The sequence below is a fragment of the Podarcis liolepis genome (genome assembly GCF_965112155.1).
Source record: "Podarcis liolepis genome assembly, chromosome: 17".
Taxonomy (NCBI): domain Eukaryota; kingdom Metazoa; phylum Chordata; class Lepidosauria; order Squamata; family Lacertidae; genus Podarcis; species Podarcis liolepis.
The window spans coordinates 13,040,836-13,055,338 of NC_139571.1; the positions used below are offsets into that span (position 1 = coordinate 13,040,836).

At 41.8% G+C, this 14,503-nt stretch overlaps 1 protein-coding gene across 9 annotated transcripts in view; it reads left to right on the top strand.

The window, feature by feature from the left end:
• RFX3 (regulatory factor X3) overlaps positions 1-14,503 on the top strand; it is a 121,164-nt gene that overhangs the window by 44,862 nt on the left and 61,799 nt on the right. For all 9 annotated transcript variants that reach the window (XR_014520923.1, XR_014520924.1, XM_083483376.1 and 6 more), the window contains exon 2: positions 11,298-11,422. Coding sequence is in view for 7 of the 9 variants with exons in the window: in XM_083483376.1 (XP_083339502.1) it covers positions 11,306-11,422 (117 nt within the window). In the remaining 2 variants the exon portion in view is untranslated. The remainder of the gene's footprint in view (positions 1-11,297; positions 11,423-14,503) is intronic.

A 14,503-nucleotide genomic window follows, 5' to 3' on the forward strand; every position in this document is an offset into this window, starting at 1 on the left:
TTATTATTATTATTATTATTATTATTATTATTATTATTATCGGACGCTGCATCTCAGAGGGTTGCCCAGAGTGGCATGAGACTTTGCCCCAAGGTCCGGGGGCCTCCGATCTTTCCTTCCCAGCTTTTCTTCCTCTTCAACCCATATTGGGGTTATTTCCCTTCTCCCCTTCACCTGTGCTAGTTACAGGGGCCAGTAGGAATTTTTCCTTTCATGCAGTGAACAGAGGGGCATGTTCCATTGAAATCACTGTGTTCCTCTCCTGCTCCTTAGTTGTTATTTATGGCTGTACAGTTACTTGCTTAAGCAGGAGTGGAACTGGAACAAGGGGCTTGTCTCTCCCCTGAAATATCCTCATAGCTTTTTTTTAAAGACTTCCTGCCACTGGTGAGATGGACGGAGACAACCCCATATCATGGATCCTAGTTCTCCCTACAGATAAGGAACTTATCACGATAAGTATCAGCGTTCATTTTATCTTGATATAGGATCAGAACAAATAGAGTTGTGAAGCATATAATTTCATACCCTGTCAATTTTCCACGTGCCACAAAGACATAGCAAGTATATATCAGAAATTCTGAAATCTTCAGATACAGGAAGGTTTGGAACCTTAAAGGTTGCTATGGTATTTAAAAATGGTGGGGGGGGCGCATTATACTAGAGCAATGGAAATCAGTCATCACCAGTAAAGGGAACTTCATTGTACAGAGACAGTATATGTTGAGAAAGGCAAGAGTGGAAGGCTGTAGCCTTTGTGGTAACCCTGTGCTCTTCTGCCAACAAGTCTGGGTGTTGTGCTGCAAAGGAACAAAAGGGACTGAGTTGGGCTCCTGTTTTGCACCCTGAGCTGGAGAATAGTGGACATCCAGTGAAGCCCCTAAGCCAGACAACTTTAAAAGAGGATTAGACAGATCCATAGAGGAGAGGGCTGTCTGTGGCTGCTAGCCAAGATGTCTCGGCTCTGTCTCCACAGTTGGCAGCAGCAGAGCTTCTGAATACCACTTCATAGAATCATAGAGTTGGAATAGACCACAAGGGCCATCGAGTCCAACCCCCTGCCAAGCAGGAAACACCATCAGAGCACTCCTGACATATGGTTGTCAAGCCTCTGCTTAAAGACCTCCAAAGAAGGAGACTCCACCACACAGGAAACCGCAGAAGGGAAGAGTGCACTTGCGCTTGTATCCTGTGTGCAGGTTTCCCACTGGCTTCTGGTTGGCCATGGTGAGAACAGGATGCTGGACTAGATGGGCTGTTGGTCTGATCCAGCCGGCTCGTCTTCCATTCTTGTGTTCTTAATTGTTATGGTCTCCCTTTCCAGTCTTCAGGGCCGCATGCAAAGATGTCTCTAATTTAAGTTTGTATTTGTTTGCATTGGAAAACTTCTAATTAAAGGATGTAATCTTGTTTTAGCATCTGAAAATGTGAGGCATGTTTCACATAAATGTGTAACGGTGAAACAAAGCTTATGTTTAGCTTTACACAATAACATTCTATTTTTCAGCAGAAAGCAATCTATCATGGCAAAATATTAGAATGTTTTGCATTGTCCAAACATAATATTGACATATAGGTCATCTTAGTTGACTGCTGAAGGTAATTAGCTTTCTCTGTTTTTTAGAAAAACAGATAAGACATTCATTGCATTTTCAGTCATCACAATAATATAAAATGTGTCTAACTTCTGCAGTTCCTTAAACTGATTTAGTGCCAATTGCTTACAGTACAAGCAATGAAAGTGACAAGCATTTTTGTGCTGCAAAAGCAGGCATGATTGACAGCCAAGCTCTTTTTTTTCATGAGAGGCAGCAATATTGGAGTACTTTAAAATGGCCTAGATATATAAAACTTAAAACTGCCAGGTCCTGGTAATATTTGAATAATGGTTGTCACTTGAACTTTTCTTAGGGGTGAGAACTAATGTCATTTTCCCCTGTCAAAAAACTCCAGGTACAGAAGCCATGTAAATACACTTGTCAGATGTAGCATAACACATCCCCTTGAGTGGCTGTAACACTTCAATCTCTGCTTCCCTGCCTTCTCTCCGCCCATCTTTTATTAAACTCATACATCAGTGGATGTGGTTGCATACCTGCATAGAAGTGGGCCTGAAAGTATGTAATCAGCATAACAGTTTGTGCATGAAGTGACAAAAAGTGTTGTGGCAACTTAAAAATGAGTGAGATAACAGGAATATTTTGTAGGCAATAACCTAGTAAACTAATTTCTCTGCTTTGGAAACTGCTACAAAGCTTAGCAGAGTGGTGACATAGTACAAGGTGATTTGTTTGGTGAAAATTGGAATCTAATAACATGCTAGAGCAATGATGCAGTTGCTTCATCCACATGACCAGAGAAGGGAAAAAAGCTCACTGTATTCACTCAAGCTGTATTTCATAAGATCGTTGTCCCTCTTTAGGGACAACCTAGAAATGGCATTGGAGATGGGGAATGCATTTCTCTTGTGCTGTGTTTATTTTGTTGCTAAAAGTAGCTGCAAGTGATGGGAGGAATTTAGCTTGGACTGGCAGCAGAGGGAAAAGGATAGGCTGGAGCTGGTATCACCTTGTCCCTCAACACTGGTGCCCTGATGCAAATCTCCCAGTCCAGGAGCTGCTTTTAGCAGTAAAGACAAACACATATAACCACCTATTGTGTCCGCATTTTCCCCCCTGTGCAGCTGGCAGCAGCTGTCGTTGGCATTTGATGGAAACTATATAATGAAGGTGCCAGACACACTTCTGTGCTGACTGAATGTGACAATGTATGGGCTCATCTCTGTCCTAAAGGGGCTATAGGTGCCAAACCAGCCAGGATTGGGAACAGGCACTCATTGCCACCAAGGCCACCTGAACATCTAGTGACAATTTTGGACCCAGGAGTATCCTGGAGCTATGGACTTCTCCTTCCAGGAGAGGGCCACTCTGTCCAGAACAGGCTCTTTTCCCACCTCCTGTTGGTTGAGAATATGTAGCCCCTCTACCTTTTCCGGATTCAGCTTCAATTTACTGGTCCACATCCAGCGCATTCCCACCTCCAAGCGGTGGGAAGGTAAACGGCATTTCCGTGCGCTCTGGTTTCCGTCACGGTGTCCTGTTGTGCCAGAAGCAGTTTAGTCCTGCTGGCCACATGACCCGGAAAGCTGTCTGTGGACAAACACTGGCTCCGTCGGCCTGAAACGAGATGAGCTCCGTACCTCATAGTCACCTCTAACTGGACTTAACCATCCAGGGGTCCTTTACCTTTACCTTTTTACCATTCTTACCTAATAGGCCAGCTCACATAATATACAGTGTTCCCTTGGTACTTGAACGGGTTGGTTCCTGAACCAATCGGTTCCCAAACGCTGCAAACCTGGAAGTGAGTGTTCCGGTTTGCAAACATTTTTCAGAAGCCGAACATCCTGCAGCTTCCGCGGCTTCTGATTGAGTGCAGGAAACTCCTGTAGCCAACCAGAAGCCATGTCTTGGTTTTCGAACAGTTTTGGGAGTCAAGGTACCACTGTAACTGAAATTGTTTTAGTTGTGCATGAACAATAGGTCATTAACAAATAAATAATATGTAAAACTTTGTAAATAGACTTTTTTTATTGGATAACCCAAACTGATTCCATTGATATTTTTGAAACTGAAGAAAGTGGATGTGGAACTGGAAATTTCTATTATAATATACAGATTTATTTTTGCATCTTATGCAACGGTCTGTAGCTATTTTTGAATACACATCTGCTGATCATAGAATCAGAATCCTGTAACTTCCTAAGAAAGTCACCACTGGAAGAACTAAAACTTCTTTTTCATATAATTTAAGCACTCCATTGGCTGCTTAATTGGTGGGGACCCTTGAACAATGTATATTTATCACCTTGCAGAACTCTTCCCACTTCTAGGGGATTAGCATTGGTAATCTAGTATTCTAGAGCGAACTTCCCTTTTTTAATGTGACATAATACAGTAAAGCATACTCTCCATCCCAACCCCAACACCCCACCATTTATTGAAGAATAAGAGTCTCTTAAGTCAGTGAGTAGGGCCTATACCTGGAGGGCTACAGGTTTCCTGTTCCTGCTTTAGTACCCCTTTCATCAGTGCTGTGCTACTCCTTCCTTTAAAAAATGAAGTCTCTCTCTTATAATCAGAATTTTTAAAAATTAAGCTTGCAGGTTAAAGAATATTCTAAATCTGTGTCTTTACAGCAATTCTGCAAAAAGAAATATTTTGATCCTTTTTTCTAGGATGGGGAATTCAAAATATTATAAAACCGTTCTCTATTGGGCTTGGTTGGAAGGGACATAAAGTTGCCGCCTTGCTGAAGCGAAGCAGGGCTGTTGTTGTCTGATCAGTGCCTGGATGGGAGACAGTTTGGGGGTCCCATGGATGCTACCTTGGTTTACATGACAGAAGGAAAGTGGGATAGATTTGTCATAGTTTAAATAATGTGGTTTCTGCTGATTCTGCTGTATACTGAATTACCTAATTTGTGTTTTAGCATACACTGTAGTTTAATTGTTCTTTATTTTGATCTCTGTTAGCATATCATTTAAAACAATTTTTAAAAGAACTGGATTTTAAATAACCTTATGCAGGACAAGTGAGTACAAAATATCTTTTCTGTTGAAAGGAGTTATTCAGGCAGCTTCTCATGTTACCAGTACACAGCCAATTACTAATTGCCAGTATTAATTACTACTATCTCTTTTTGTAGAAGGATAACTATGGAAAGTCTACACAATTACTATTCTCCTTTTTGACTCTAAAAATAAGCACAAGTACTTAAAGGAAATCTTTGCAATTGAAAAACATAATTTTAATGCAGTTTTCTAAGTGTGTGGATGTATTTAACTTTATTTCCCCCCCACTATACAAAGGAACAATCCATGGGTGTAGCCGGGGGGGCAGGGAGGGGCAGCTGCCCCCTCCTAAATCAATAAAAATCAATAAAAATACATAGCTAGCTGAGTTTCTGCCCCCCCCATCTTGACCAGTCCCCTGTTGCTTGCCCCAGTACACTGAGCCAGTAAGAAGGACCTGGAAGAGTTCCCCTCTTCCCGCCCCTAGCCCAGCTCCCTAGGCTGAGACCAGGCCATTCCCTCTCCCTCCTCAGCCTCCTTTGTTCTGCTGAGTTTGGGAGCTATGGGGTCATTCCACGCCAAATCACCCGGTGCCATGTGCTCTGATGACTTAGATTTTCTCCCAAGAAAAATTATGTGTCGATAGTTATGGTAAAGGTAAAGGGACCCCTGACCATTAGGTCCAGTCGTGGCTGACTCTGGGGTTGCGGCGCTCATCTCGCTTTATTGGCTGAGGGAGCCGGCGTACAGCTCATGTGGCCAGCAGGACTAAGCCGCTTCTGGTGAACCAGAGCAGTGCACGGAAATGCTGTTTACCTTCCCGCTGGAGCAGGACCTATTTCGAACTGCTAGGTGGGCAGGAGCTGGGACTGAGCAATGGGAGCTCACCCTGACCTTCTGATTGGCAAGTCCTAGGCTCTGTGGTTTAACCCACAGCGCCACCCATGTCCCAAGATGAGATAACCTCAAATCAATTTTTAAGGATTTTTTGATCCAAAATTGGGCACAGGAGAATTTTTTTAAATTTTTTTTTTCAATATTCGCGCAATATAGGCTAATGCAATTTCTGCGTCAGTTTAGAAAAAACCTCCCGTTTCACTTATTTTTCAGCCAATTGGGCTTATTTTGGTATCAAAATAAAGCTAATTGTGGTCTCTTTCAAAAGAAGGCATACAAATGGTATTAAGTGCCACAGAAAAGGGTCATCAACCATTCAAAGTGAATATTTGTCATTCCCGGTAGGTTTGATAAGCCATTGTGCGCAAACCACAACTAACACGTGTATCATACTTTTGTGTGTGTTTGTTTGTGTAGAATGGGCTAACCATGTATTTGTTATGTTTTAAAAATAAGGAGGGTGTTTTTTGTGGTTATAAAATAGATTTTGAAGTATTTTTTTTGATTTTGTACATGTTTAAGGTCTCTTTGAGCCTGAAATAACTCACACATTTGTGAGGATAGTTAAAATTGTACCCTCTTATGTTACAGTGTCTTCTGATATATCTTAAAAATTAAGTTTTATTGATTATTTAATAAAACAAAACACGTCTCAGAGCCCTTGTTCATTTTATTGTGTAAAACAGTTCTGCAATGATATGGTCAAAGCTATTTTGTTTCCCATACAAGTAATATGGTCAAGGAATCTGTTTTGACCACTGTATGCAATACGACCTTTCTGAATCAGCAAGAAAAAAAGTATTTGTTTATTTATTTACTTTAAAAACGTCTAACAAGTTTCTTGTGAATGAAACCAAAGGATTCAGTGCAGATTTCTGAGCGGAGGTGTTCTGTGCTCATTGGGTGTCCCTCCTGTCAGCAACCCTGCGGCCATGCTCTGCACTAGGGCTGTTTCCGGGTCAAGCCCAAGGGAAGTCCCACTCGGAGTGCATTGCAGTAAACCAATCTTGAAATCACGACTGCCTGAACTGCTCTGGTCAAGCTCTCCTGGTCCAGGAATGGCCATCGCTTTCAGGATAGGCACAGCCGGTAAAAGGCACCATTGCCCGGAGTGGCTGGGGGAACTCATATAAATAATAAAATTATTGTTATTATCTAGCTACTGAGACAGACCTGGATCTGCAAGCACTCCCAGGCTTCATACCTGAAACCCATCCAGGACAGGCAGCTGACCAGTTTCTCTGATACATCTATGAAATGCTAAGCCATTTAGTTTATTTATTTCATATTTATAAAATACTTCCCCAGTTCTCATAAAGGTTTTATTGTTGATCTTAGTAATTCATTTGTTTTATAGAATAGGAAATCAGTGCTTTGTACTGGAGTGTGTGTGTGTGTGTTTGCATGCACTCACTCACACACACAAAGACGCTGCTTAAAAAAATTAAGAATTACGCTGTTCAGAAACAAATCCACCATATGAAAATGTGGCCATTCACAGTTACATAGGCAAGTTATTTTTAAAAGTCCCTTCTATAAGATCACTTCCTAGCTAGAGATATTTTTCTTGGGAGGAAAAAGAGAAAAGCAACCTTCTTTAGGGAAGCTTTTAATGTTTAACAGATTACTGTATTTTAATACTTTGTTGGAAGCCGCCCAAGTGGCTGGGGAAGCCCAGCCAGGTGGGCAGGGAATATATTATTATTATTATTATTATTATTATTATTATTATTATTATTATTATTATTATTATTATTATTATTATTTGGTGATCCCTCATAGCCGAGTAAGATTGTCTTCCATGAACACTGTCTTAACAGTAAGTCCGTACTTGACTGTGGAGGCCAATTCTGGATCCACACATCCTTCCACAGTGGGGACATTGGTTTCTGAGTGGGAGTTGATCACTGTGTGGATTTGTCAAGCATGCCTTCCTCTTAGCACATTTCTCCCTTTTGTCCTGAGTTTGAGCGTCTTCAAAGCCCATGACACCTTTGGTCAAGGCTGTTCTCCAGTTGGAGCGCTCGCAGGCCAGTGCTTCCTAGTTGTCAGTGTTTATACTACACTTTTTTAGATTTGCCTTGAGACAAGTCTTTAAACCTCTTTTGTTGACCCACCAGCATTACGTTTTCCATTTTTAAGTTCGGAATAGAGTAGTTGCTTTGGAAGACGATAATCAGGCATCCGCACAACATGACCAGTCCAACAAAGTTGAGGCTGAAGAATCATTGCTTCAACACTTGTGATCTTTGCTTCTTCCAGTACACTGGCTTTAGTTAATTCACCTGTCTTCCCAAGTGATACGTAAAATTTTTCGGAGACACCATTGTTGGAGTGTTTTGAGGACTTGGAGATAGCTTGATGTCTTGAAAGTAAATTACAGGCATGTATGTTTTTGTACTGAATTGTACTGATTTAAGAACATGTGACATCATTTTGTGCAGACATTAAAGTAGATGCAGTGTAACAAGATTTTGCAAACTGTAGTGTTTGGAATAGCAAATTAGTTGCTGATGAAAGTGCTTGCTAAAAATAGTTACTATTAAGATGGCATATTTGCACTGTGTGATTTGCTAGGTAATTGATGGATCAGATTGTTAAACCATTCATTCTGGTATGCGCAGCACAGAAGACAGAAGGAGCCCTACTGTGCATCTAGAGCGTATTAAATAACCCTGAACAACTTTTGCAAAGAACATTGGGGGAAGATAAATTTTGTAATAAAAGCTGTGTTCTAAACACTATTTCTTAAATTGAAGAAATGCTAATCTTGTCACAATCAGCAGCTGGGTTACTGCAATATTATTTTCCTCTCTTAGAGGTTAATTAGGCTTCTTTCAAAATGTGCCCTATTTATCTGTAGATTCACATGATTCAGCTAGTGCTGGTTGTATAAAGCAGACCCGTTAACAGGCGGGTGTGTCCAACTGCTTAATTAGCCAGAATAAAAAGGTCCTTTGTCAAACAAGCATCTGTTGTTGGTGACACACCTGACAGTCACATTAGGCAAGGATGGCTAGACGGAAGTTGGGCCCCTCTCTCCTTCCGTCATATACAGTTCATTTCCATAGGGGCAGTGTTCTTATAAGGCAGCAGAGGGCTATTTAGCTTTTCAGAAGAGATTAATCTGACTGCCTTTGTTGTGTGATAAGCAAATCACTTGAAAAGAGCACTGTAAAGTTCTATACTACAATTACTTTGAAGCACGACATCTCGGTATCCGTTGATGGATCAAGCAGGTATATGGAAAATGTTGAGCATGTCACGTTCTGTCTTCTGCAGTACATTGGTACCTCAGGTTACATACACTTCAGGTTACAGACTCCGCTAAGCTAGAAATATTACCTCAGGTTAAGAAGTTTGCTTCAGGATGAGAACAGAAATCGTGCAGCGGCGGCGCAGTGGCACCAAGAGGCCCCATTAGCTAAAGTGGTGCTTCAGGTTAAGAACAGTTTCAGGTTAAGAACAGACCTCCAGAACGAATTAAGTTCTTAACCCGAGGTACCACTGTATTACTAGCACACAGAATGTCTTTAACAATCATTGTGATACACACAAAAATAAAGGTAGCCATGTTAGATCCAGAGAAACACCCACTGAAGGGCCATGCCGGAAGATTATCTTTCTCCCCCTCCCCGCCAACGTTCCTGAGCCCCTCCTCAGCCTCTTCTGGAGGCCAGAGATGGTGACCCTGCCAAATGAGGTGGGCTGCAACATAGGGGCTAAGGAAAAGGAGGGTTTGTTGAAAATTGGGCACCTTCCACTCATGAAAGTTGCCTCAACCTGATTTTTAGCAATCCCTCTCCTTTGTAGCATCCTATACAAAACCCACCCCTTTCAGCAGGTCCCCCAATCCTTAGGAAAGGCTTTTTACCAGGCTAAGATAGCTACCAAGAAGAAGAACTTTCCATCCATCCCCATCCACTGATGGTTTTCTGGATCTATCGCTTTAAAAAAAGATCAGTTCATCCAAACAACAGAAAGTGCATGTTGCTATTAGAGTTAAATTTTATGTTTTAATAAGAAATAGCAAGAAGGATTTATGGTTTAGTATTTTGATGTACTAAAGAAGCCTTCAAAACAATCAAACAGTTAAAATACTATTCAAAATGTAACTTTTTTTTGTTACTACAATCAGTCGTTTACTTAATTAAACTCAGTCATTCATTTCTTGACTTTTATTTTTCTTGCTGAAAATGTACAAATTAGAGAAATATGCCTGTATCTGTATTGTCCATGTGCCATCCTTGGCTGGGAGTGAGGTGAAGAATTCCTGTAAACTCCTCATTACTTTTATTTTATTCTCAGTTTTTAGTCGTGAGTGCCCCTGTGAGCCACCCAACTGTACATTTCTTAAATGCTGAGCTATGAACGCTTCTGTGATACCATGGACCATGGTATCCTTCTGGACCATCTAGGGGAGTTGGGACCCTCATTAGGCAATGGTTTTGCTTCTTCCTCCTGGGTCATGTCCAGAAAATGGTGTTGGGTGGCGAGTGTTTGGCCCCCTGGGCTCCCACTTGTGGAGTACCTCTGGGCTCCGTCCTCTCCCACATGCTATTCAATGTCTATATGAAGCTACTGGGAGAGATCACCAGGGGGGTTGGGCTGGGTGTTCACCCGGATCCCTACCTCTTCTTTAAATTGGAACCAGCGAAGGTGGTGAAGGTCCTGTGTGAGTGGAGGCAGTTGGAGGAGGAATGGAGGTTAGCAGACTGAAGTTGAATCCTGACAAGACAGAAGGGCTGTTTCTGGGGGACGGGGTGGGCAGGAGTCCTGAATGGGGAGTGTGTTCCATGCTTTAACTGTGTCTTATATGAAGGAGTTCTTTCTTTTGTCTGACCTGAAGCTTCCAACATTCACAGTCATTGGATGTCCCCAAATTCTCGTGTTATGAGAGGGGGAGAAAAGCTTACCTCTGCTTTCTTCGCACCATCCATAATTTGATATACCTCTTATCATCTCCACGCCGCCCCCACCAAAAACACACATCTAAACTCAAAAGCCCCCCAATATTCTAACCTTTCCTCACAGGGGAATTGCTCCAATCCTCTGATAATTTTTGTTCCCCTTTTCTGAACCATTTTGAGCCCTCCAATATCCTTTTTGAGGCAATGGGACCAGCAATGTACGCAGTGCTCCAAGTGCAGCATTGCTATATATGTATATAACAGTATTATTTTCAGTTCCTTTCCTAATGATCCCTCATATGGAATTCACCTTTTTCGCAGCTGGCACACTTTGGGTTGATATCTTCATGGAGCTATCCACTACAAACCCAAAATCTTATTCCCAGTCACTAACTACCAGTTCAGACCCCATGAATGTTTTTGTGGAATATAGGGTTATTATTATTATTATTCATTTTGTTTTGGCCCAATGTGCATCACTTCACATTTGCTGACGTTGAATTGCATTTGCCATTTTACTGCATATTCACTAAGTTTGGAGAGATCCTTTTGGAGCTCCTTGCAATCCCTTTTTGTTTTAACCACTCTGAACAATTTGGTATCATCAGTTTGGTATCCAGATCACACTAGATCATTAAAGAACAAGTTAAAAATCCCAGGTTCAAATACGTGTCCTTGGGAGGGTCCCTGTTTTGCATTTCTCCATTATTCATCCCTTTTGTTTCTTCACCAGTTACTGCTCTATAGTCAGACCTCTTCTCTTCTTCCATGTCTGATAAGCTTCCTCAGGAGTCTGTGGTGAAGTTCTCACCAGAGGAGGAAGCTGCTGGATTATGAAGGAAACGTGGCCATTTGAAGTGGCCAGTCTTTAAAAGAGAGCACAACCCTTAACTTGCTTATTTTTCAATTTCATGCAGAAACGACAATGCAGACATCAGAGACTGGTTCGGACACAGGTTCGACAGTGACTTTACAGACTTCTGTAGCTGGCCAAGCAGCCGTGCCCACCCAGGTGGTACAGCAATTACCAGTGCAACAACAGGTAAAGTGCTTGCTTGTCCGATATGGATGAAACATGGAAAACAAGTCATTTTCGTGCAAAAGCCAAAGTAGTCTCTCTATCCATCTATCTATCTATCTAAAGGTAAAGGGACCCCTTACCATTAGGTCCAGTCGTGGCCGACTCTGGGGTTGCGGCGCTCATCTCGCTTTATTGGCCGAGGGAGCCGGCGTACAGCCTCCGGGTCATGTGGCCAGCATGACTAAGCCACTTCTGGTAAACCAGAGCAGTGCACGGAAATGCCGTTTACCTTCCGCTGGAGCGGTACCTATTTATCTACTTGCACTTTGATGTGCTTTCGAACTGCTAGGTAGGCAGGAGCAGGGACCGAGCAATGGGAGCTCACCCCGTCGCGGGGATTCGAACCGCCGACCTTCTGATCAGCAAGTCCTAGGCTCTGTGGTTTAACCCACAGTGCCAATCCATCTAGATCACCAAAAAAAGATCTGTGTTTCAGTTTTACTCCAGCTAAAATGGCCCCCTAATAGCCTTTATTCAGGATGTTGCTGCACCTCTTCTCCACTCATCCAGGCTGCTCCCTCCCCAAACGCAGCCTCCCTACCAGCCTCCTGTCTTCAGCTGCGGAGTCATGGAGTCCAAGTGCAGGGTTAGAACCATCTGTGTTTATCACAGCTCTGTATGGAGCTCTAGAGGGAGATTCATAATTAGTATGTAAATGGTGTTAGCTTCATACAAAGGCTGGGTGGGTCAAGGGTTGAAGGAAAATCTTTAAAAAATGCACCCTAATTGGCCCCAGCTTCTCCAGTGTTGGTTGATTCGCAAAATGTGTAGAATGACGAAGGGAAGGACTTTGTTCCCTTACAATATTCTAATCCGTGTGTACTAAATCTCATTGTGACATGAAAAGGGGGGCTTCATTGATTTATTGTCTGTTTGTGGAATATTGTATGGGGAATGCAAAAGGTTTATGTTTAGTATAGGAGACCAAAACAGGCAAAGAAATGAATGAAAATAAGTGAAGGCTTGTGAAGGACCCCACCTTAAAAAACCATTTTGTCTCCATGAAGCTTCTTTGAAGGTCTTTCTTGGGTGACATTGGACTCTGGTTCACTTAACAAAAATCAATAAATCCTCTTTGCTGGAGGGATGTGGGAATCTTGGAACCTTTTTCCATGCTAGGCAGAATACCAGGGTCTTTGATACCATTTCTAAAATAATTGAACAACTCTTGCCAAATCCAGCTTTAGCGTTCTTTCATTGAACATAGATTATGACCTCATTATTTGACATCAAGATTTAGGGTTTTTTACCCCATATTGATAACTGCACGTTTGGTGCAGAAAGCATCTGTTTGGCATTCTCAGGCTGAGCTACCCTTTGTGGGATGTGACTGTCTCAGAGCGACTCACTAGTCTTAGAAGAGGGGCAGAAGGTATAACAAAGAGAAATACCTTTGTGGAAATTTGGTCTCCTGTCTTTTCATATGTAATGGGGGAGAAGATAACAATTCTCACCCAGCAACTACTCAGATTTGTCTTATATTAGCTATTAATACCTTAAGAATATGCATGAAATGACACTACATGCTCAATGAAATGTTAGTTGTGGAGATTGTATTACATAACTAGACTAGTACCCAGTTTTTGCTGTTAAGAGTTTTATTATTCTCTATATGTTTTTGCTACTTGAAAAAATACAGTATTTAGTCTGCTTTATTTGAAAGTGCTATAATTAAAATTTCAAATTGGATTTAAAAATCTGAATGAATCGAGCTGGTTTAGCTTCTCTCAGTCTTCTGTTTGAAAAGCATATTGTCTGGCGCAGTACCTTCCCTTGTATAATGCTTCGTTTTTCTCATTCAGGGTGGCTTTTAATTTTGCGCTGAATGTTTTTATCCACTTTTGATGTTGTTGACAAACATTGAATAGCAGCATGCTGTATAAATTGATGCTCCATTTGTTCCTGTGAGGCAGCAGATTCTACAGACGCATGTAATTTGTTTTGTTATGCCTTTCTTCTGCAAATGACAATGAAAATAATGACTAATAAAAGACAGTGTTTTGAGAGGCGTTTCTTCAGCTACCACATTGTGATCTCTTTTGCCTCATCTGCCCTTGAGCCCTTGCTGTTCAACTGGATATCTCAGTGCTCAAAGGAAACTCTTACAGTTGTGTGTTGCATCTTTCCTTACTCTCTTGGAAACCCGCCAGAGGGTCAGGCTTGAAAAGTTGAATGGTGTGCTGACCTTGGTCACCAACTTACATTCTGATATTTCAACCTTTTCATTTTGGTTCATTTGTTCAACATTTTCTATAACCTCATGGAAACGGCTTGTGGTCTTTAAACGGGAATCTAAGACTGAAACGCAGATTAGGTTCCTAAATGTGCTGGATCATTAATTCTGATGTCTCCATTTTAAAAAGAGGGGCTGAATTGGGATGTGTGCCACATCTTTCCTGACCTTGAAAATGGGTGCAGGAGCTCTAACTTGAAACATAGAATGGTGTCCTGCACATATTTACCAGTGGTTACTGTAATACAGGCTTCCTCAACCTCAGCCCTCCAGATGTTTTTGGCCTACAACTCCCATGATCCCTAGCTAGCAGGACCAGTGGTCAGGGATGCTGGGAATTGTAGTCTCAAAACATCTGGTGGGCCGAGGTTGAGGAAGCCTGCTCTGATATCTCCATCTTCAAGGCAGATGTCCCATGAGAATGTATTTTGCATTTTCTTTCCCCCATCCTTTGAAAACATATGAAGACTATGCTGGCATTCAGACTTGAATCATGTATCTGCCCAATTTACTTTTTCTATCTCAATGTTCAACAGAGTTTCTGCATTACGTAAGTAGAGACTTTCCGGTTAAGTGGAGAGTGCTCCTCCAAATTGGGTTTCTTTAGAAAATAAAGAACCAGTGAAGATGAGCTAAAGATTTACCTGCAGCACTTCTTACCTTCAGGGATACTTCTCATATAATACAGGAACCAACCTGCTTGACCCTCTTCTGTTGGGGGGCATCAGTGGGGAGCACAGTCACTGTCAGTTTTTGGCACTGGCGTTTCTTGCTCTGTTCACTTTTCTTGCTTGAAGGGCTGTCATTTC